Genomic DNA, 23,056 nt, shown 5'->3' with positions numbered 1-23,056 from the left:
AATCACGAGGTCGAGGCATTAACATAGTCATACTTGCCCCCAATTTCCTAAAGCAGTAGATCCAAAGCCATCTGAGAGGGTACAATGAAGACAGCTCCACGTATGCTTTACTCAATAAAAAGTAGGAACATCCTGTGATCGTAACATTAAAGATGCTGCCATGGCATGGCGGACTGCTGTGTCTCATCATTTACAAATGGAAAATACACTGTGTATAAAGTGAAGCTTAACTTGAGGGATATGGTAACACAAATTAAATGTCAGAAGAAGAGTGTCCACATAAACACATGGTGCAACCCTCTTGTGCCTTTCCATGTGCATCTCTTAAGCGCAACATGATGTTGAGCTAAAGGATTGAGTTACAGGAGCCCGAGAGACTTTAGCTGCTGAACATGCTCGGGTGGAAGGGGTGGTGGGCACCAGTCCATGCCCTCGCCATCAACATCCTCCACAACATACTCCTGATAATCATTTAAGAGGTGATTAGCTTCATTAAGTGATATCCAGCTGAGATGTTGAACAAATTAATGAAAAAAAAAATAGATCAGATATTTTTTATGTTATGGTTCTATCAAGCAAACAAAGGATCAACTACACCACACATTGATTACATGGAATCATGAATTTGCACCATGGCAAAAGAATAAAAGAAACATGCGACTAAGAAATCAGGACTCACTTTTGTTAGCATTCGTTTAGCTAGTATATGATAATGCCGCTGCCAAATCCGTTGGCCAACCATTGTTGCCACAAGCACGCTATAGAATATGCCAATAATAGTGAATAGCCCAAGCACAATCAATCCCATGATAAACAGCAATGGTAGCCCAGCTTCTCCAGCACCTCCCAAGCATCCACATTCACCTGCTGTACTTGCACAACTTTCAAAACAAGTAGTACAGTCGGTCCACATACAGAGCGTGCCAGGGAGATGGCAATCAGCGCACATTCTGAAAGGAGGGAAAAAAAGAAACTGATGTTATTTAGCATACAAACATTCATCATAAACCAAGATGAAGAGAGAAAGGTGCATATTTGTGTCACAGAGAAAGCGAAAGAGATAGAATTCCTTTTTATTTAATGCTTTAGTTTTTGCTTGTGTCTTAAGCTCGTGTAAAGACTTTGCATTTAAGAGCAAATACGATATTCCAAAATCAGCATGAATCCAAAACTCGATAACGAGAATGTAAACTAAATAAGAACTACACACAGGCTTTAGCAATAAAAAAGAAAAGATTTTATTCCAAAATCAGCATGCACCAAAGGATAAAGCATTACCATGGAAGTCAATATATTGAGAATGCACATCGCATTATTAAGAATTAAATTAAATTAGATGCAGCACTTACCCTGGTTGACAGCAACAGAGACATAATTCTCGACAAGGCTGAGCCAAATCATTGCGTACTCGACGATCATAGCAAGTTATGAAGCATCCAGACAATCCAAGCAAAGCAAAAAATAGTAGGGCCCCTGCAATTGCCCACAATGATAATAAAAAAATCAGCATGAGTGGGAAGAGATATATAATAATAAGATATAATATAACAAAATTGAAGCTTAAGATTCAACACGTGCAAACATCCCAACCACAAGCACAAAATTTTCTCGATCCAAAATTTAAAGATTTCCAAGCTCAAAATGTAAAGAATTAATCCGATCATCAAACACCAATTACAGATGTCGAGATATTTAAGCACATAGGTGTACCCATTATACAATGCATTATGCATGCGTGTGTGCAGCCGTGTGCATGCTTCTTCCATAACGTACATAAATATGGCTCTTCTTTTTATGGCAGCAATCAGAAATTTGGCTCTTTAACTTTAATCACTCTAGATTGTATGTACACCAGCATGCGCATGCCTCTTCCATAATATCCATAAATATGGCTCTTTTTTTTCAGGGGGAAATCAGTAATTTGGCTCTTTCACTTTAATCACTCTAGCCTTTGTGGGATGACAATCACATAGCAGATTTCCAGAACCAGAGGTACAGAGTCCATCCTAGGCTCTTTTATGGACTATGGAAAACAACTACAAGATACTGCACCTATTTTCCATCCCTACCAATGAATTGAAGCACTGGACCACTCCTAAACATTCATACCTCAAATGGAGCATAGCCAGAATTTGACAGAACCATAAAGCTTTTGTTCATGATAGAGAAATGGCCTCAAGTCAAGGGTTGATCACAAAAAGATTTTCAAGGTTAGGGAGACAAGTGAATAATTTTATGCTTAGTTGTTTGGGTGTCATAAGAGACTGAACCAAGTTACTGTTGGTGCAGGGATCTAATTCTCTTAGATTGACTTCGAAAAAGTTCACTGGCCCAGGGATTCTTCCATTCATTCTCCCTCTCTCCCTCCCTCCCTCCCTCCCCCTCTTGATGTGTCAAATTGGTTCATCCTCTTTGCCTGGAGCCTCCTACTAGGCCTCAGTTTCAACTTTTGTTTCTCAACTAAGTCATCAGAAATCCTCTTCTTCGGTTATTTATAACCTTTCCTTAGGTTCATCCCCTCCAGAGTGTTGATGGTCTTTAGCATCCAGAAGCAAAGGTTTTGGTGGATTTTTTTTTTAATAATTTGACCTCATATTGCTGCAATTCACTGTCTAGTTCTGATCCACTTTAGAGGTTCCTTTGATTTCTGTGTGCTTCTTGACCAACTTTGAAGCATTTGTGTTGAAGATTGCCATGTCCAATCAAAATAAGTAACACTCATTTTTACGGTGTTGAATCTGGTTTTTTGGCCATTCTTGCATTGCATGTCCCCAGTCCCCAGTCCCTCATACTACTGCCTGGTGATACTGCACTAGTTTTCAAGTTAAAATGCATTATTTCACTTGCTTTATGCACCAACATTGCCCTTGTTAGCTACTTGCGCATTTGTGTAAGCTATGTGAATGCTATTGGCCAATCGTCTTACAGAATGCCAGGCACCCACCTTTCTGATAATATAGGTAATTCCTACAGTCATGGTAGAGCACAAGGACCCCATCCTATCAAGGTATAAGCAAGGTTCGTCAAGTTCAAGCTTTGTCGACAGCTATCACCTATTGATGTAGGCATTGCAGCATCAATGAAATAAACAGTGATGATGGCTATATACAGCAATGTCATCTGTCAGTAGTTGTTAATGATTATCTTCTCGCTTGTAATGATACTTATGGGTTTTCTCTTACTGCTTGAGTTGCGCAACTTTATAAATCATCAAATTAAACATCTTTATCAATTAGTATAGTTTGTTGTTACCATGTCTGCACCTGCCCAAGTTGCCACTGACATCTACATCAGTACTACCTCAAGCTTTTGTCTTCAATCAGGTCCGACTGTCCAAATATAGCATTAGCATATGCATGTTATATCTTTTGGAACAACAAAGTGCCACACCAATCATCTCACAAAAATGATGGAAGAATCATCCCATCAATCAGTTGGGAAAATACCTCCAGTTTGAAGAGAAAACCATCTCTCAGACAGAGATGTGCAACGATTGTGCTAATGGCTTGTTTGCTATTTATAAGTTGACCACTTATTATACATATGCATATTGCCTATAATTGACGCCTTCTTCTTTCTGCAAGTGTCCCACTCATCCACATCCCCACATTGTTGCTTCATGCGACCCATGATCAGTTTCCTTTTTTTGACATGATAAAACAAGCTATATGGTTATTGATAATCAGGATCCTGACTAAATAATGACATAATATTGTAACTGTTTATATTTACTAATATCAGTGGACAGTCTGCTAGTTCTATAATTCCAACACAAATTCAAAAAAAAAAAAAAAACATAGTGACAAATGAAACATAAAATTCTACCAAATTATAATATGTGTGTGTATTGAGTATTAAGGGAAAAAAGAGAGAGCTGATTAAAGTATATAGCACATATCTCTATTTCATGGGAAACGTAAACAGCATTTCAACAAACATTGCAATTTGTAGGAATTTCAACCATAAACACGCGGTTTAGACTGAAGAGACATTTTGAAGCAAACCATTGTCATTAAAGTAAAATAACCTTTTTTTAAAAAAAAAATATCAAAAGCTCTTCGTGGTCTAAGAATTTACCACATATATAGTAGAAACTAAGTTCACCCTCGAAACCCCAGGCCACACGCAGCCAGTATTGCTGATAGCTATCAACCAGATACACCAGATATGCCAATGAAGAAATTACCTGTGCATGTGAATCAGATGCTCATAAAAGGTGGGCAACAGAAGTGACATTGAAACTACACATATTTTAAAAGCAGCCAAGAATAGATAAAAAATCATCATAAACTTACAAGTTGAACAACTGTAAAGATAAACAATATATCTCTAGTCACAAAGAATCTGAACTTCAAGGTTCTCCATTTCCTGTCTGCATGAACATGAACCCTCAAGTAGTAAGGAGCCTTGCAGGTTGTACAATGGGCAAATGCAAACCCTTCCTGGAGAATATGGATAAATGATTGGAGTCAAGCTGATTTTGACTGAAGATAATCTTGCAGAATTGAAAGAAACAAATATTTAAAGGAATCCACATCTATAAATTTGAGGTGGAGTGTCTTTAGAAGAGCGTCACTGACCTTTTAAACTGCCAAGCCTTAAATTTGTTTTCAGTCTTCTCTTCTGACCAATCTTTATAACCGAATTTGAATTTTGTTCTCTTATTTCTCTAAGACTTCAACCAGACTCAATTCTACTATCATTAATTCTAAAGCTTGAATCTAAATCAGCAACTCGGCATCCATTTCCCTATCAGATTTCTCTTTTCCAAGTGCCAAACTGAATATTGACATTCTTAAGTCTCTTCACGCATGGTCTATAAATGTTATTTTCCACATCCATCTCTACTCACCATTTGACCATTTTCATGAACCCCAGCCATATTTAAAATATAATAAATAACCAACAACCCATCAGTATTTAATTTCACCAACACAAATAGGATACAGTTATAGGCAGGTCTGGAAAGCACTTAGTACACCAGAGGAGAGTGCCTTTGACTTCAGATATAAGGAGCAGGACAGTCTCGGTCATGCATAGGCTCATCCCTAGAGATGTTATTGGTCCATGGCAGATCAGATACTTATTTGCTCATCAGAAATACAAAGGATTAAACAATACATAGTAATGTGAGTCCAAAAATGTTTGAATAACATTACCAAACTGCATTATAAATTTCAGGCATATGGAAGAGATTGATGGAAATAAATCATTATTGCCATTGTATCATGGGGTAGGAGCCCTTTTCCAAATCAATGGGGAAGGATTTACAAATAATTCCTTTTCACCAACTGCAATTATATGCTACCTACTCTCTCAATGAGCAATATATAATCCTTTCTTATATGCTCAAGTAAAATAATTCAGGGCCTCCCTTCATCTTTCTTGGACAGATGACAAAATTCTCACCTTAACTGGCAAATCCTCATATCTCTGTTGCGCAAATCATGACATCCTTATCAAGTTCTCTATCACACCACGTTGAATTGTTCAATTTATCCACATCCTCTGATGTTCTCCTTTTGAAATCTCTCCTTCGCAATTTTATAATGCATACATCTTAAGTTTTTCCATTGTTTCAATGCCTACCTTAACTAACTTCATAGAGAAAACTACAAATTCCCCTGTGCCAAATGCCTTGTACCTTGGCTTTTGAGTCAAAATTTTCATCAAAACCCAAACATTTATTTTTTCCTCATCCAGAACAAATATTAGACCGAACCTTCCATGGCCTTGGCTTCTATGGCATGAGTCGTAGTTATGCAATGGTACGGCTAAACATGACCTCAGGTTAAATCTCTAAATTTAGTATCAAAACACCAAAATTAAACCCAAATACAAAAATGGGTAGGGTTTTTCCCTATACTGCTCTGCATGATGAACATAATTACTTAAAGCGTGCAAGCTTAATCATATAACCGCACAAACTGCATCAGATAAACAGCAACTTACCCTCACAGCCCGCCAGTGGTCCAGACATTCCCGATGAACATACTTGGAAGTTCCCTTGCACTTGCAAGGAGCTATGAAATCCCTTCCTGAGAACCCAAAAACAAACAACTCGGTCGCTTATTCTACCACTTAAAAGGAAAAACAAATATTGTTTTGCGTGAAAAAAATCCACCTTTTCCTCCTTTTTACTGTAAATTTTGGAAGATCGAACCGATCCTAGAACTAAATTTACTCAAATTTCCTCTCCATTTCCACAATTTTCATCAAATGGAGTCGAAATTGGAGTGAGATTTACGGAAACGATAATTCCAGAAAATTCAGGAAATTAGTTGAGGAATTAAGAGGGGAAAGGTGAGCGAGAAGGGTCACCATCGGTCTCGAGGCAGATCCGGCACTGTAATTGCTCCCCTTGGCCGGCTTCGAGGTCGATCTCACCGGGCTCCAGCACCGGACCAGGGGCGATCAGCGGGGAGGAGCTCCCCGGATCCACCTTGCTCGTCATCTCGAGCTCAGCGACAAGGACAAGTTACGGAGACGGAGCGAGAGAAAGAGAGGAATGGAAGGAGATGCCGTCGGATCAAAGAGAGAGAGGAGGAAGAGAAGAGGAGGAGAGAAAACTCATGGAATAAAGCCCTAGAATTCTCCTCCCAAGCTCGCTCTCTCTCCCTCTCGCTCCGAGCTTCCCTTGTCGAAGGGGAGGAGGGGGTTTACTTTTATTTCTCCGCCCTCTCTCTATCTCTCTCTAATCGTTAGTGAGCTCTCGCTTCGAAGAAGAAGATAAAAATTATATGCGAGGAGTCGATCTGCCGTCCACGTTGCGGGGCCTACTAAATGAACGGCGCCCAAAGGGAGAAATGCTGGCTTTTTCTCTTTACCGCATAGAGGTAGCTATGCGCGTGTTCGGAGGAATATGTTGTCGCATAAGTCTGAGGGCCGATAATTAAATACTTCTTTTCTAATCTTTATCATGAAATTTTTGATAATTCCACGCTCCGCGTTTTGAAATAACTGCCATCCCACCGCGTTCCTTCCCTCAAATTCTCTTTCCTTCCCCTTATAACTTTCTATAGCTTATGGTTTTGGAGCGATTTGATTGTCTCGCTTTATAAGTTATGGTTCTTTACTGTGTCAAACTCCTTACCTGAGGTATGAGGGTTGTGAGGTAATATCAATTTGGTTTAGGGTCCTTATTTGATTGAATATTTGAAAAATTATGATAATTTACTCTACTAAATAAAAAATGAATTTTCTTCTTGCGAAATTGGTTTGTCTCGTTTCTAAAATATAAATAATATAGTTCTACGAGATTTTCTTGATGGCATCGCCCTGATTGCACCACCAAGGAAGAGACAATAGTTGTGCCTCTATCACGGTATGGTTTTATTAAGATTTCCAAATGAAGATTTAATGGTTATATGCCATTGCTCTACTTTTTTTTTCTCCTTCCAATACATTTAAAACATATATAATATATTATATTTAATTCCAATGAATATTATAATTTTGGAGCTTTTGGTTGGTGGAACCCCCATCTGTCTTGTCCAGTGTAAAGGATTATTCATTTGAATATTGATAACCACCATCCAACATTTTATATATGATTTTCATTATTTTGAATAATAAATCTATTGTTTTCTGTGTTCTAGTTTCACTTACTCTTTTTGATCATGATATCTTGAATTAGGATCATTATTTCATATAAATTTGTTTATGTCGCATGCTACTTTCCACCATTCATATTTTCGAAAAAAGGAAATGGATAGATTTTTTAAACTTAGTAAATTATGGATGCTAGAATCCATTCTGTCTCTTGCATATGAAAAACAATCCATACTACTATATAAAAAATAATCTGTACCCCATGTTGAAACAACTTTTGCTTGACAATACCCATTTATTGAGAATATATGCTAAGAGAACTCCGATTCATTATTATGACTACTACGATTCTTAATTTTACTAAATCAAGAATGGATTAATTTTTAAAAAAATGATTGGCCTAATTTCTAAAATATGAATAATAGGAGTGTTTCGAGCTTTCCATATAATTGCTTATTTAACTGCATCACAACACGAGTGCACTAATTCTACCTCTTGCCCTTCCAAACATTCAAACATAAATTATATAATTATATTCATAATTATATTATCATTTGAAATGGATAAATCTATATTTTAGTAGCTATGGGGTAGTGGAATCTGCATCTCTCCTGACTATTTTAAAAATGCTATTAATTAACATGCATAGCAATCATTGCCATCTGGTGTTTTTGGATGTAATTCTCATTATTGGATGTAATTATTAAATCTGCTATAGTATAATTTTTACTGATTTCAATATTTTGATCATAGTTAAATTATGATTCTTATGCAATATAAATTTATTTTTTATCATTTATTACTTTCTACAATGCACTATAACAAGTATTGTAGGAAAAAAATTGAGGGAAGAAAATGATATGACATTCTTTTTTTCAGTTAGTTGAAAATAAAATGATATTTATAAAAAAATATTTCCTGCACCATCATTAGTATTACCGCACAAGTTTGACAGTTAAATTTTCGACAGTTAAATTAGGATTCTTGTTTTAAAAAGAATCACCTGTCATATTCTACTGCACACAATGATTAGCATCGAAAACTATAAAAGTTTAAGTAAAAAATAAAAGAATATTTAGAAAATACTATAAAACTAGAATAAACTAAATAGATTTTGTTTAAAACAAAATTTTGTTTGTCTGAGCCCGGGTTCGAACCGGGGACCTCTAGTGTGTGAGACTAGCGTGATAACCGACTACACTACCCAGACCACACCAGGAGACTTATTGAACGTCTTTATAAAATATATTTCTATCCAATAAGACACCCGATCATATCACTTGCATCACGGACATGGCGTGTTTTTGGACCCAAAAGTAAGGCCATGTTACTGACAACTATGGTTTGGATCGCCTATACAATAAACTAGTATAAGTTAAAAATTAGTTATGGTTTGCATATTATTTTCAAAATGTGTGATTAATGATGAGGGGTAGCTATTTGATCTGGCATCTGCGTCGACATTTATACCCTAACATCACCAACTATGTAGAGAATCAACTGCTTGTAGAAATTGAAATTTTGTATAATTATGTGGTTCGAGAGATGCGAGCAAGATGAGGAGAGTAAATTCATACATTGCTGGTGACTATTTTTTGGTCATCATGATTACCGTTTGACTAATTGCGGGGATCCATTGGGTTAACGAAGTGGAATTGGATATACCATGAGCAAGACTAGATGATAAATCAAACCTAGTAAAGAGTTGGAGGGTTTAGTTGTGGAGATCCGTATGTCTCCTGCAATTTGATATAGAAGAAATGTATTGTAATTTATCCTTGAATAGTACTCCTTTTCCTTTCTTAGATACAATAATAATTATTTTGGTTAGAAATTAGTTTTTTCAAGCAAAGAACCTGGGCTGTGTGAAGATGAGGCATGCTGACCTAATCTAGAAGTTTAGATTTAAACATGATTTTGGCTAAGTCAGGTTAGGTTGGCTAAGGTGTTGGTTTAAACAAGACTTTAAAATGTAAAAATATGTATTAATTGTAAAAATTAATGTCATAGCTCATAGTTAATCTTATTTTCTTGTTTTATCTCATCTACAATTCTATTATAATCGTTATAGTGGTTTATTCCAATGACTCTTATTTTTCTTACCAAACGAATGCCCACGTGCCCCTTGTGATTCATAAACCATGATAGGAGCCATTAGTATATAGTCCCACATCGGCTGCATGCAACATGCGGGTAAAGGGGTCTCAGTATAAAAGGCGGTGGGAGCGACTTAGCAAATCATACCTTTCTCGGCCTTTTGGCTAAGATCAAGTGTAGTATCTGTTCTTATCAGTTTAATATCTGATACGTGGGTCATCGACCCACCATGATATTAAATTAATTTTTTGTGGGGGAGAGCCCACCGCAGTGGCTTGCCACTGGGGCTCTCGCGCGTCGCCCATGCGTTGCACTACTGCACGGGCCTGGCGCACCCCAACCAAATCTCAATTACAAATGTTATCCACTTCTGCGACAGGCCGAGTCCAACCGGTAATAGAGTTCAGAGGGCCTGCCTTCCACTTTCTCGTCGCTTTTGTTTGTATTTTTTTAATAAGTTTATTCAGAGCTGGATACGGTGCATATATTTAAAAAAATTCCGACGGGAAATTGTTTTTCAAAAAGCATACGGAAATATCATGGAACTTCTTTATGCTTTCCATCTCTATTTTCATGAACAACTTCGGAGACGCTCCTTCTTCTCTGTTGTCTTTTATTTCTACGGACATGGCAGGCTGTACTCATGTTAGATCTATATGAATGAGTAGCCGTTTTTTACCAAAAAAAAAAAAAAAAAAAAACTTCGGAGTTGAGGTCAAACCGGATTCCGCAAGCACATCCCATCCGGTGATTTCCTCCCTATAAGCCTCCTCGGTCTTGTGGAAAATTTTCACCAAAATCCTTGCAAATAGAGGATGTCCTTGTTAATTATAAATAATAACATACTAAGATTTAAAATCACAATAATACAATATTCAAGTTTGAGAGATATACCTGTGGAAGACATATTGAATACGTTCTTTAATCACCTGGAATAATAGCAGTTGGATCTTCCCTTCCTTGCTCCTCACAAAAGATAGCCGTCAATGGGGCAAGCTATCAACCATATGGAGAGGAGAGAGGAACCTAGCCTATATATAGGAAACATAGATGAGCCTTCTCATTAAAGGCTCCAAAATCCTAATTGGGTTTTCTGGCCTACATACCAAAATTACCACAATAAATAGGACTCAATCTTATACATCCAAGGTGCACAAAAACCCATAAAACAAAATGATCGCACATCATATTGGGCTTAACCATAGTACCATTCTGAGCCATACGTATAACCCGTTTTATAAAACAAAAATACGCAATCAGTGTAAGCCCATATTTTGAAATTATTCTAACATTCTCTCACTTGGGCGAACACGGACTGCCATATTAATTTTAAAAAAAAACTTTGTTTTGAAAACGACTCTCGGGTTAGACTACAAAAGTGGCCACACATATAGCTCAAATGATAATCACCTTGGATACATGATCCGGTCCAACAAGAACATCAACATTGAACATGGAAGTCGTTACACCATTTAATCGATGTATGATCGACCCCTCCACAGCTAAAAATGCTAACATCCTTATTGACATGGATCCCCATCCTCCAACCAATGTGGTAGTATGTAGTATAAACTTAGCACCAAAATGTGATCAAAGGTGTGCTAATTCATATCGGTCCTCATAAATGCTTCAAAAGAAGCCACATGTCTCAAAAGAGACTCACATCATGTCTTTATGCATTATATCTCGAGATCAAAATGATATCATAATAAAAGACATATGTGAAATGCATGCTCAAGCATAATTATAATTTCTGTGCACAAAATACAGAATTATAAATAGAAAGATAAATATTATTATTATTGGAAGAGGCTGTATCCGAAGCATATGGGTTGCCTACGTACCCCGTAAAGGGGATCAAGCCAAAACGTAGTTCTTTTACATAAATAACTTCCACTAACCAAAAATATCAAAGGTTTCCACAATGCCCATATTAGCAATATGGTGTCTTAAAGACTTTCATTGCGAGTCCCTTAGTCAATAGGTCTGCAATCATTGCTCCCACCAGCCATAATAAAAACATAGCCTGAAGTTGACTTCAGATCATCTTGACATCCTGCAAAATCAGAATCTGAGTAGCCCACTACCTCAAGATGATCTGTACGCTGAAAGGTAAGCATATAATCTTCAGTCTTTTTCAAATATCTCATAACTTTCTCAGCTGCTTTCCAATGCTCTTGTCCTGGATTCGATTGAAATCTACTACGGACGCTTACTGCATAGGCTATATCAGGTCTAGTGCAAACTTGAGCATACATCAGGCTCCCTACATCACTTGCATAGGGTATGTTTTTCAAAGATTCTCTTTCAAGTTCATTTCTTGGACACTAGGCTTTGCTAAACTTATCCTCTTTTACTATAGGTATATCACCGGATGCACAGTTTTGCATATTGATCCTCTCTAGGATGCGTCGTATGTATGTCTTCTGTGAAAGTTCCAACAAACCATGGCCTCTTTCACGCTGTATCTCAATACCAAGTATAAAAGAAGCTTCCCCAAGATCTTTCATTTCAAAATTAGCAGATAATATTTTCTTTATCTCATTAAGTAACCCTAAGTCACTACTAGCAAGTAAAATATCATCCACATACAAAACAAGAAAAATAAATTTTCTCCTACTGATCTTGAGATAAATGCATTGGTCCACTTTATTTGCAACAAATCCAAGAGAAGTCACAACTTCATCAAATTTCAAACACTATTATCGGGATGCTTGCTTGAGCCTGTGTATGGATTTGTTCAACTTACACACCAAATTTTTCTTTTCCTCTATGACAAAACTTTTAGGTTGCCTCATGTAAACTTCTTCACAGAGATATCAATTTAAAAATGCTGTCTTAACATTCATTTGATGAAGCTCCAAATTATAGTGTGCTATAAGTGCCATGATAATTCTAAAAGAGTCCTTCGATGAAACCGGTGAAAAAGTCTCATTATAGTCAATGCTCTCTCACTGAGTGAACCCTTTGGCAACCAGCCTAGCTTTTTGTCATTCAACATCCCCTTTTGAGTCTAACTTGGATTTGTAAACCCATTTGCAACCTATAGCCTTAATATGTGGTGGAAGTTTAACAAGTTCCCAAACTCTATTTCTCTTCATAGAAAATATTTCATCTTCCATGGCATTCAGCCATTTATCTGAGTCAGGTCTTGTTAATGCTTCATTAAAAGAGACAGGATTAATATTGTGTCCAATATTAAAATCACTCTCCAGTAAGTAAACAATATAATCATTAGGCAAGGCAGACCTTCTTTCCCTTTGTGATCTCCTAACTTATAGTTCATAAACTGACTCAACTGTAGTTGGAGGAGGAATGTGAAGCTCTTCTTGATGCCCAGGTTCTTCATTAATTGTTGTAATCGGCTGAGAAATAACTCTTTCTTCTACAATGAGAATTGGAGCCACAACTTGATCCGGTACAGCAAAAGTTTTCTTTAACACAGAACTCTTACTATTACTAACATCATTTTCTAAAAATTTCACCGTAATGAACTCAACAATTCTGGTGCTACGATTAGGACAATAGAACTTATAGCCTTTTTGTCTATCTGGATACCCAATGAAAAAACCTGGTGTGGATTTAGGGTCTAATTTCTTTTCAGAAGGATTATAAATCCTAACCTCAGTTGGGCAGCCCAAACTCTAAAATGGGCTAAACTGGGTTTACGACATGTCCACAATTCAAAACGAGTTTTCTCAATAGTTTTACTAGGAACCCTTTTCAGAATGTACATGACAGATTTCAATGTTTCACCCCATAAGAATTCTGGTAAATTTGTTCTACTAATCATACTCCTAACTTTATCCTTCAGAGTCCGATCACGCTTTTCAGAAATACCATTTTGCTCAGCTGTTTCTGGCATTGTGTATTGAGGAACTATCCCACATTCTTGTAAAAATCTCACAAAATAACCCATGTTCTGACCGGATTCGTCATACTTACCATAGTATTCACCACAACGGTTAGATTTCACAATTTTAATACTCTTCCCACATTGCTTTTCTATTTCCATTTTAAATATCTTGAATTTCTCAAGAGCGAGAGATTTATCATTAATCAAGTAAACATAACCATAACACGAGAAAACATTAATGAAGGTTATGAAGTATTTATTCTCACATATAGTAGAAGGTAACGGTCTACTAATATCGGAGTGAATAAGATCCAAAAGACAATCGCTCCTAGTAGATCCCTTTCTTGTAGTTTTTGGTCAACTTTTTCCTTATACAATCTATTCAAGTGTCAAAATCCAAAAAAACAGAGAGGGCATAATCTCAGCTTTCATCAATCTCTCCATTCGCTCCCTTAAAATGTGCCCTAAATGCTTATGCCACAATATAGAAGAACTTCTTACCAGCCAATATGGAAAGCCAGCAGAATGGCATTGTATAATATAAGCAATTAAGTTTTTTTTTTTTTTTTGTTTCTAATGATTAGATGCTAGGGTCGTTACCACTATTAGTTCTTGTAATTATTAGGGTTGGGCAGTCTCCCTTTGATTACCAAGACTAATCAAATTCCCTCTAGAAGTTGGTGACTGCAGAGGTTTCATTGCAACAACCGCACCCTTCTAAGCTAAAATCCCAAAACAAAAGGGTATCCAAAGGATTACAAAAAAGGCCCTTTTACCATGCAGTAGTAGTAATCATATCAGTCTTAATTCTCTCCTTATGATGTACATATCACTAGCTAAAGGGTCTTGTTCATCCATTCATTTCCATTTATGCATCCGTAATAATAAGATGACACAGATATAGAAGAGGTATAGGTTATAGGACTCATATAGTACATCCATGCCATTCTTACTCACAGCAGATGGTGGGTCATTGAGCTGCACCCTTCAGTTCATGTCATGAACTAGAGAGACTCCGGACTGGTGAAGGTTGTTTTGGTAATCTAACGTTGGGCATGTTAAAAAAACATTCTTTCTTTGTGAGCACTCTAAAGTTCTACTTGACCCAACGCTAGGGACAACCGAGTAAGGCCCATGCTTGAGGAAATAGGACACCAGTGTGCGGTATCCAGTATTCAATGTTCAACGTATGTCACCTACTCAATCTGTCCACTAGCAAGCCTTAACAAGTAGCAAAGGGATGGGTGCCATTCTTCCTCATCCAGCATTCTGCATGGGAACTTTTCTTCTTGCCTTCAGCATTTTCTTAATGTTGCCAGAGCTTCCAGCAGGCACTACAAGGCATTTTAAGTTTGATGCATGTGATGTAACTAGTTTCAATTGGAGATTGGTGAGCTATAGTTAGGATGGTGCTATCTCGTTTCCATCTTACATAATTATTTTAAGTCAAGGTTTCAATAGCAGACAATTGGCTTGAAAGGGAAGAGGCATTCAAAACTGCGGAAACAACATATTTTATTTAATATCATGCAAATATGATGCATGCAATCAATGGATGATAACATATCTATCTAATCAACTTGGGCTATTAATTAGATAGTTCGTAATCAACTTGAAAAACATAAAAGTCTAATTACGGTAAGAGCCTTGGTGCATCATTGTAAAGTCACTTTTGGGCTAACAATACAACACGCTATAAGGTATTCTTAAGATATATCATGAAGCCAATTAACAAAGTCACATCAACTTTCGAAACACCGTCGCCTTTAGGCAGAAGAATGATTCTAGGCGAATGCAATCCCATTAATCACTTCATGTCATTTTTCTAAATCATCATACACAATAACACCTTCGGACAAGATATTGCATGCAATAATCTAGAAAAATGTAATGCTACCTTTTTTTTTTTGAGAAAATCAGATAAATATCAGTGAGTGTGCCACTTTGGTGGCTACCACCCACTTCAATTTCAAAATATTCTCTTAATGGGAAAATAAGGATAGTCTTTATGCCCAACAAATTTTAATCACAAAATGATAGTTATGTGACAAAATCATAACCATTAAACATGCTATAATCATAATCAAAATCACATGTGATTTAATCAAAAAATGTTAATCACAAAATTCAAGACATATATCGCAGCAAGATATGTCCAAAATTTAACACTTCAATAATTAATATGCATGAGGGCCTAATTCAAATTATTCAGTATTTAAACAATAATTAAATGGGTTGCTAACTCTTAGCTCCAGGCCCAAAATCCATTATGGTCCATTAAATAAAATTGGGCTGGTTATATAAAAGAGCCCAACTTGCAATTATGACGTATTCAGATTTAGCTAAGTAGGCCCAAGCCCGATCAAAAAGGAAAAATCCTAAACCTATTTTTTTTATTTTCCTTTTCTCTATCTTCTTCCTCTAACCGCCGCCTCCCCTGTTTTTTTTTTTTGTTTGTTTGGGAAGCAGCCCGTGGCTGCTACCCATTGCTGCCCCATGGTGGCAGCCTGCGGCTGCCACCCATGGCCGCCACCCACGCCGGCCACTGCGAGTGGCCGGCGACGCTCCCCGGGCCGCCGCGACGCCCCACAGCCGGCCGTGGGGTGGCTCGGGACACGCCTCGGCCTGCAGCGAAGGCGGCGTCCACCTGCTGTGGCGCCGTGGGTCGGCCGTCCGCCTGCGGTGGTGGCGGGCGAGCTGCCTTGGCCTCCTTCCGCCGGCCGTCGCACGGCACAGAGGCGTCGGCCAGCGGAGAGGAAGGCCCTCATTTTTTTTTTATTTTAAAGCAACCTGTGGCTGCTTTCCATGGCGGCCACCATGCCGGCCACCACCCGTGGGCGGCGACCCCCATCTCCAGGTCGTCGCGATGCCACGAGGTGCGTGGCCGGCCCATGGAGTCGCCAAGCTCGGCCGTGAGGTGGCTGGGCTCGGGGGGTCGGGCGTTCCCCCGCGGCGGAAACGCGGGAGCCACCTTAGCTTCCTTCCGCCGCCTCGCACGGCGCAGAGGCGCCAGTCGGCGGCGACGAAGATCCCATGCCATCCTTCATCTTCTTCTTCCTTCCCATGAACAGAGGATTTGTAAAACAGGCAAAGGATTTGCAAAACGGAAAGAAGATAGAGGATGCCTGCGGGAGAAGGAAAAACACAGAGTTTTTTTTTTTAATAATCCGAAAATCATATACAATCATATTTCATGCAAATCTAAAATAAAATAAAATCAGATATTTGATTATCAATGAGAGTTCAATTTATGCAGAAGATCCATTCACCAATGCATAAAATTAATCCATAAATCCAGATAAAATAATAATTATATATGAAGAATTCTAATCCTAGAATGGAGGATCTGATACCAATTGTTAATCATAAATAATAACATGTTAAGATTTAGAATCACAATAATACAGTATTCAAGTTTAAGAGATATACCTGCGGAAGACATATTGAATACGTTCTTCAATCATCTGGAATAATAGTAGCTGGATCTTCCCTTCCTTGCTCCTCACAAAAGATAGTCGTCAATGGGGCAAGCTATCAACCATATGGAGAGGAGAGGGGGACCTAGCCTATATATAGGAAACATAGAGGAGCCTTCCCATTAAAGGCTCCAAAATTCTAATTGGATTTTCTGGCCTACATACCAAAATTACCACAATAAATAGGACTCAATCCTATACATCCAAGGTGCACCAAAATACATGAAACAAAATGATCACACATCATATTGGGCTTAACCATAGTACCATTCTGAGCCATACGTATAACCCGTTTTATAAAACAAAAATACGCAATCAGTGTAAGCCCATATTTTGAAATTATTCTAACAGTCCTACCACTGGAAATGTCGATGTCCATGGACAATGGGCATTCATTAAACAAAGAGTGATTTTTCTGGGAGAGTGTTTGTTGCTCACGAGCTTGTTCACGAATCTCAGCGGGGGGAAAGCATTATTGTTTGACTTGATTTACTCTTTGAACCAGAACTCCATTCTGGATTTTTTCACAGCTAGATGATATCCTGCCCGTAGCAGAGCTATACGTTGCGGCAGAAGTCTTTACACAGGACGATCCCTTATCATTCTCATTGCTGCTGATACTTTTTGTAACAACCCAGGATCTCACCCCAAATGGCTAGCCAGAAGGTATTATTTGGGTTACTTAATCCTGTATAAGTACCCAAGATCTACCCAGCGAATAATCGATGTGGGACTAAATACACGCATGCACGGATCCTCACATACTCCCCTGGTTCAAGCCATCCTCGTCAGGCTAAGGGTTCAAATCTATTCAAATCTAATTACAAACACCACGATTGGCCCGTGGTCAGCCCCAATGGATCCGTACTGCAGTGTCCCTTAGTTCACATAGGTTATGGGCCGGGTCCGCTCTGATATCATTTGTAACAACCCAGGATCTCACCCAAAATGACTAATCGAAAGGTATTATATGGGTTCCTTGATCCTGTATAAGTACCCAAGATCTACCCAGCGAATAACCGATGTGGAACTAAACACACGCCCGTACAGGTCCTCACACTTTGTCCGGTATACTCCACAAAGCTCATAATTTTGGATTGAATGGAGAGTTTGGGACGGATTTCTCTTGGTTGGCCTATCAAATGCCTGGACGATGCTGGTATCTCAAGGCAAATCTGGCTTTCATGGCAGCACTTAGAATTATTTTGCATGCTTCTTATCTCTGCTCAGATTCAAGCTTAATTTCCATTTCAGAGATGATTCCCATCCACCTATCTCCTGAGTACCATAGCTGCGCTAACATTCTTGGCTGTAGGTTGAAAAATCCCCCTTCACATATCTTGGAACTCCGATTGGTAACAAGAAGCTTCTTGAGACAGATTGGGCAGATATTCTTGAAAAAGATAGAACGTAGGCTATGGTGGAGGGCATGGTATGCTATATTTAGGCCTGTTAACAAGCCGAGCCGAGCCCGAGCCTGGCTCGGCTCGTTTTACAGAAGCTTGGGCTCGGGCTCGGGCTCGGTACTGAGCTTCGTATTGGCTTGAGTTCGGGCTTGCTTGGCAAAGCAAAGGCTTGGGCTTGAGTAATTACGAGCTCAAGCCCTCGGGCTCGATACGAGCTCGGTCTCGGGCTCAGGCTCGGGCTCGATAAAAGGGATCCAATATATCTTTTTTGTGTAAATTTTTTTTATTATGATCCAATATACGTCGGCGCTGTAGGATTTGAACCACCGGAGATTCTGGTGTCAATGGATTTTAGGAACATTGTAAGCATAAAAGTATGTCTCTGTGCACACTTACCAATCATCAGCGGCAACAAGTTCACGGGCAGGCTTTTCACCACCTGGTGTTTTTACAGTTGCATGGTTTACATTAGGGTACTGAGTGGAAGAATGATTTCCCCAAATGATTACATTCTTAACATCACTGACTTGAATGTTTAATCTCTCAGCAATCTGGCCCAGTGCCCTGTTGTGATGTAGTCGTGTCAAGCAAGTTATATTTTTTTCAGGGATGGATGGAGCAAACTCTTTCAAAATCAGAGCATTCGTATTTGCAGGATTAGCCACAACTAGCACCTGCAGGACAAAATTGTAAACTTTGGAAAAAGACAGAATCAGATCATGGATATATATAAATAAGTAATCCACACTGAAACAGCAAGAACTGTACAAGTAACAAGTTCTCTGAACTAAACTGTGCTGTGCTGCAATTTTTAAATATTATTAAACATCCACACATTTACAGAAAAGAGATGAATAACTAGATAGCAGGTGCATATGTGATGTTTCACACCTTACAGTTTGCAGCTGCATACTTTTCGGAGTGCATTCTGAGCAAGAATATGACGCACATGCACTTGTGCAATGTAGAAGTTTTATGACACCTTGCACAAAGGCAATAACAATCAAACCTGCATTAACCACATCCAAGCACAAAGGCAATGACAATCAAAAAGAATTTAAATGGTCTACGTGAAACCCCAACAAACTAAAAAACATCCCATACAAATCAAGTTCTATAAAAGAGTTCAAGAAACACAATAAATATAATAAATCTCAAGTTCTCAAGTAGTCTAGTTTAGACCAGTCTCTGTAGACTCTTTGTTCCATCGCATAAACTCTTCATCAACCTAACTACTAAACAAGAAATCAGAAATTATAAATTGGAAAACTAACTACTAAAAGATATATTAAATACTATAAATGATACTTACATTTGATGACTGCACCAATCCAAGCTCATGACGCAACCATTCTCCAGTACAAATCAAAGCTTGTAACAGTCTCAGGCTTCAAAGAGCTACGATATTGATCAAGCATTCTACCTCCAATTGCCATTAGTAAGTTACAGTCTCTCCAATACTTCTCAATTTTTTCATACATTCTTCGAGCCATGCGCATCACAAAATCTCTAGTATCGAAGGACATATCATTTAATTTCTTCTTCACTCTCCAAATTTCTTTAAGGAACAAATTTGAAATTGGATATTGACGTCCTGAGAACACTTCTGTGGCTTCATTAAAAACTTCTAAAAATTTTGAAACTTCTGTAGCTCGTATCCAGTCCTCCTCGGATGGCAACCATTTATAGTTGGAGTCTCTTTCCTTGTACACTGGAAACACCGGTTTGAACTCCAGTGCTGACTCTAGCATTTCATATGTTGAGTTCCATCAAGTAGACACATCAAGTTGAAGAATTTTAGAGGTTGACAATTTCAATTGTTTGACAATTTCATTAAACTTGTGAAGTTGTGAAGAAGACATCTTCAGATATTTCACACTTTCGCGGATATTCTCAATTACATCCCGTATTTTTGCTAAACCATCTTGTATCATTAGGTTCAAAACATGTGCACAATAGCGAACATGAAATATTTTTCCATTGAAGTAAAGCTTTCCTTTGATTGCAAAATTTTCCCTCAAGACCTTGACTACTGTGTCATTCGAGATGCATTGTCTAACATAATAGTGAAAACTTTATCTTCAATCCCCCATTCAGTTAGACACTGAAGAATACAATCAGCAATAGTAATTCCGGTGTGGGGAGGTGCCAAGCTACAAAAATTTAAAATTCTCTTTTGCAACTTCCATTCAGAATCTAAGAAATGTCCAGTGAGGTAAATATACCCTATTGTTTGATTTGAAGTCCATAGATCAGTCGTTAAGCTAATTCTATCAACATTTCTTAACATTGACCTCAACTTTTGCTTCTCAATTGCAAATATTTTCATGCAGTCATTCCTCAAAGTAACCCACTTTATTAGCTCAAATTTTGGATTAAGAGCCTTACAGAATAAAATAAAGAACTGATGTTCCACTATTCTAAAAGGATACTGATGCACTATAAACATCTTTGTAAGAATTTCTCTTATCTTGTCTTTATCATACTTGTAAGTTGCTAGCATTGCATGACCTTGAGTAACCTCAAACGACAATAAGCTTTGTTTTAACTCTTTGTCTTTGCTAGACTTAGAAAGTTTTTGAGGCATGCAAGCGTTTAAATGTCTTTTAAGATGAGTTGTGGCACCCCCTTCTTCCATGCCGATTTAGCATTACAATAGTTGTATTTTGCCTTTGTGTTGCCATCTACTGTTACAATATCAAATTTAGTCCACACTTCAGATCTTTTCCTCTTGTTTGGGTCATCCTAAGATTGTTCTGTACCCATATCTTTCATTTCATCCATTGCATCATCTTTATGAATAATATTTTCCAATTCAACAAGTTCATTTTTACTATAAGCTGTAGAGGCATGTTGATCAAATTCAGGTTGGCCATTTGACATTTCTTGAAAAATATAAACAACCAATCAAATTACATATTTAGTACATAAGCTTGCCATACAAAACCTAGTCAAGGATAAAACAAAACCAATCAAATTTAGACGCCAATTAATTTAAAAGCATAACATTCAGCCCTCCTCCCAAACACGTTTTGATAAAGAAATAATAATAACAATAATAACAGAAACAATAAATAAAAGAAAGAGAAATGATGGAAAAACTCAAAACAATAGAGGAGCTGAGGAGTGATGAGCAAAGAGATGATGGACGTTGAGGAAAGAAGAAGGAACTCACCAGCAAGTCAGGGTCAGAGGTCAGTGCCGCAGCAAGTCAGGGTCGGGGGTTGGGGAAGGTCCGGGAGGAGCAAGTCAAGGGGTCAAGTTGTCGAGGTCCAGATGGGTCTTGTAGTGTGGTGTGGGGGTTTGGAGGGGAAGGGGTGAGGGATTCGGAGGAGAGGGAGGGCCGGAGGGGTTTGGAGGGCGAGAGGGGTTTGGAGGGAGGCAGGGGTGAAGGGGGGTTTGAAGGGTGTGGGGGGTTTCGGTGGTGCTGTCTATGGAGCCGGGCTTCATGGCCAGCGGCGCAGCATGCGGGCGAAGGGAGGCGGAACGTGGCGGGGTCGGGGCGTCGGGCGGTGGTGAAAGGAGGAGGCAGAGGGGCTTCAGCGTTCGAACTACCGAAGTGCTTCACCTTCACGGCTTGTTGGTCCTTTGAAGGCAACGGGGGCAGACCAACAGAGCTGGTTGGAGCCTTGGAGGTGGAGGATTGGCCGCAAAATGGAGAAGGAGCTACGCCGCAGCAAGTCGGGGAAGGGGATCGACTGATCGGGATTCGGAAGAGGGCTGGGAGTGGGAGACTAGGGCAACTGGCCACCTGGGGCGGTGCTGCGGTGGGGCCTGGGCAAATGGTCAATTGGGAGGGGGCTGGGCTGGGCCTGGCCGGCCGGCTGGGAGACTTCACAATTCAGACTAGAGCTCCTTTGGGCTGGGCCGCTGGCCGACTGGGAGACTAGAGCTCGTTTGGGCTCGTGAGCTGCTCGGGCTCGGGCTCGGGCTCGGGCTCGGGTGTAAACGGGTCTTATGTTGGGCTCGGGCTCGGGCTCGTTTGACTAACGAGTCGAGCCCGAGCCGGGCTTTTACCGAGCCAGGCCCGAGCCGAGCCCGAGCAGCTCGGCTCATTAACAGACCTAGCTATATTGTACTGATTAGAATGGCATGGAGCGTACCATACTTTATTAGTTCGATACCGATATATAGTGCATGAGATATAGTTATAGAGTGGTACTAGTACGACACCCGGTATTGTCTTTGCTCCCTCTATAATTTAATCAGATATTACCAAATTTCCAATCAGTTGGATCGATCACCTTAGAGATCCGACAAGGATGGCCAGTTATTTTTGAAATCCACCTATTGTTTCCTAAACCATGGGGGTACTCTTTGCAAGTCCCTCTAAAGGTCAAAATTTTCTGCGAGATTCTATCCAAAAAGAGGGTGCTCATTGAGTGACAATTTGGGGAGAAGAAACATCCAAGTCGATCCTCTACATGTTCTTTGTTGATAAGGCAGCGCATCATTTGTGTGAGGATTCATGCAGTAGGTAGATCTTCGATACTTATACTTTCTAACTCGTATTTTTAGGTGAGCTCCTAACTTATTACAATTTATTTTACAAATGACGGTTTGCTAGCCATATGTGGAGGGTGCTGCCGGATGGTTCGAGAGTTAGACATAGTCTTTTGATATTATACCTCCTTGGTCGAGTTGGGGAGAACAAAATGCGAAGAGAAAAT

At 39.0% G+C, this 23,056-nt stretch overlaps 2 protein-coding genes, 1 long non-coding RNA gene and 2 other non-coding genes across 8 annotated transcripts; 1 reads left to right on the top strand and 4 right to left on the bottom strand.

Annotated features, from left to right (window-relative positions):
- Positions 1-80: 80 nt before the first annotated feature.
- LOC103705558 (RING/FYVE/PHD zinc finger superfamily protein) lies at positions 81-6,756 on the bottom strand. Its single transcript, XM_008789319.5, has 7 exons — positions 6,322-6,756; positions 5,953-6,038; positions 4,296-4,442; positions 4,078-4,186; positions 1,350-1,473; positions 680-950; positions 81-461 (listed from the first exon to the last, which is right to left on the bottom strand). Exons 1-7 carry the CDS (start codon positions 6,452-6,454, stop codon positions 360-362), a joined length of 972 nt encoding a protein of 323 aa, XP_008787541.1. The 5' UTR covers positions 6,455-6,756; the 3' UTR covers positions 81-359.
- A 1,931-nt stretch (positions 6,757-8,687) lies between these two features.
- TRNAV-CAC (transfer RNA valine (anticodon CAC)) lies at positions 8,688-8,761 on the bottom strand. The gene has a single exon. It is a non-coding gene; the product is annotated as a tRNA-Val (tRNA).
- Positions 8,762-9,790: 1,029 nt separating this feature from the next.
- On the bottom strand, positions 9,791-18,516 carry LOC149753487 (uncharacterized). Its single transcript, XR_016413194.1, has 2 exons — positions 10,543-18,516; positions 9,791-10,449 (listed from the first exon to the last, which is right to left on the bottom strand). It is a non-coding gene; the product is annotated as an uncharacterized LOC149753487 (long non-coding RNA).
- Positions 9,792-9,988, top strand: LOC113462612 (U2 spliceosomal RNA). Its single transcript, XR_003385371.1, has one exon. It is a non-coding gene; the product is annotated as a U2 spliceosomal RNA (small nuclear RNA).
- A 134-nt stretch (positions 18,517-18,650) lies between the features above and the next one.
- LOC103705557 (malate dehydrogenase, cytoplasmic-like) lies at positions 18,651-22,137 on the bottom strand. Of its 4 annotated transcripts, none has more exons than XM_088721797.2 (3): positions 19,699-21,555; positions 19,278-19,395; positions 18,651-19,060 (listed from the first exon to the last, which is right to left on the bottom strand). In XM_088721797.2, the coding sequence occupies exons 1-3, from the start codon at positions 19,725-19,727 to the stop codon at positions 18,779-18,781; spliced, it is 429 nt and encodes a 142-aa protein (XP_088577923.1). In that variant the 5' UTR covers positions 19,728-21,555; the 3' UTR covers positions 18,651-18,778. The 4 variants fall into 4 exon arrangements, 1 of the variants encoding a protein (XP_088577923.1); XR_005512770.3 differs by lacking the exon at positions 19,699-21,555 and adding an exon at positions 21,562-22,137 and having other exon boundaries at positions 18,789-19,060; XR_015987095.2 differs by lacking the exon at positions 19,699-21,555 and adding an exon at positions 21,562-22,136 and having other exon boundaries at positions 18,789-19,060; positions 19,278-19,368.
- Between the last annotated feature and the right edge of the window lie 919 nt (positions 22,138-23,056).

Source organism: Phoenix dactylifera, chromosome 5 (genome assembly GCF_051530095.1).
Source record: "Phoenix dactylifera cultivar Ajwa chromosome 5, Ajwa_hap1_PhDact_Kaust_v1.1, whole genome shotgun sequence".
NCBI classification, from domain to species: domain Eukaryota; kingdom Viridiplantae; phylum Streptophyta; class Magnoliopsida; order Arecales; family Arecaceae; genus Phoenix; species Phoenix dactylifera.
Note: the sequence above shows the minus strand (reverse complement) of the source record. Positions and strands in the feature narration are given on the sequence as shown.

Bases quoted from the DNA above. Each gene is read 5' to 3' on its own strand.
- LOC103705558 (XM_008789319.5), bottom strand. From the start codon at position 6,454: ATGACGAGCAAGGTGGATCCGGGGAGCTCCTCCCCGCTGATCGCCCCT. The intron at 951-1,349 runs GTAAGTGCTGCA...CCCTCCTTTCAG, and splicing joins CTCTGTTGCTGTCAACCAGG to AATGTGCGCTGATTGCCATC. The intron at 462-679 runs GTGAGTCCTGAT...AATGATTATCAG, and splicing joins CTAAACGAATGCTAACAAAA to GAGTATGTTGTGGAGGATGT.
- LOC103705557 (XM_088721797.2), bottom strand. From the start codon at position 19,727: ATGAGCTTGGATTGGTGCAGTCATCAAAT. The intron at 19,396-19,698 runs GTAAGTATCATT...TGGTTAATGCAG, and splicing joins GATTGGTGCAGTCATCAAAT to GTTTGATTGTTATTGCCTTT. The intron at 19,061-19,277 runs GTGTGAAACATC...TTTGTCCTGCAG, and splicing joins ATGCAGCTGCAAACTGTAAG to GTGCTAGTTGTGGCTAATCC.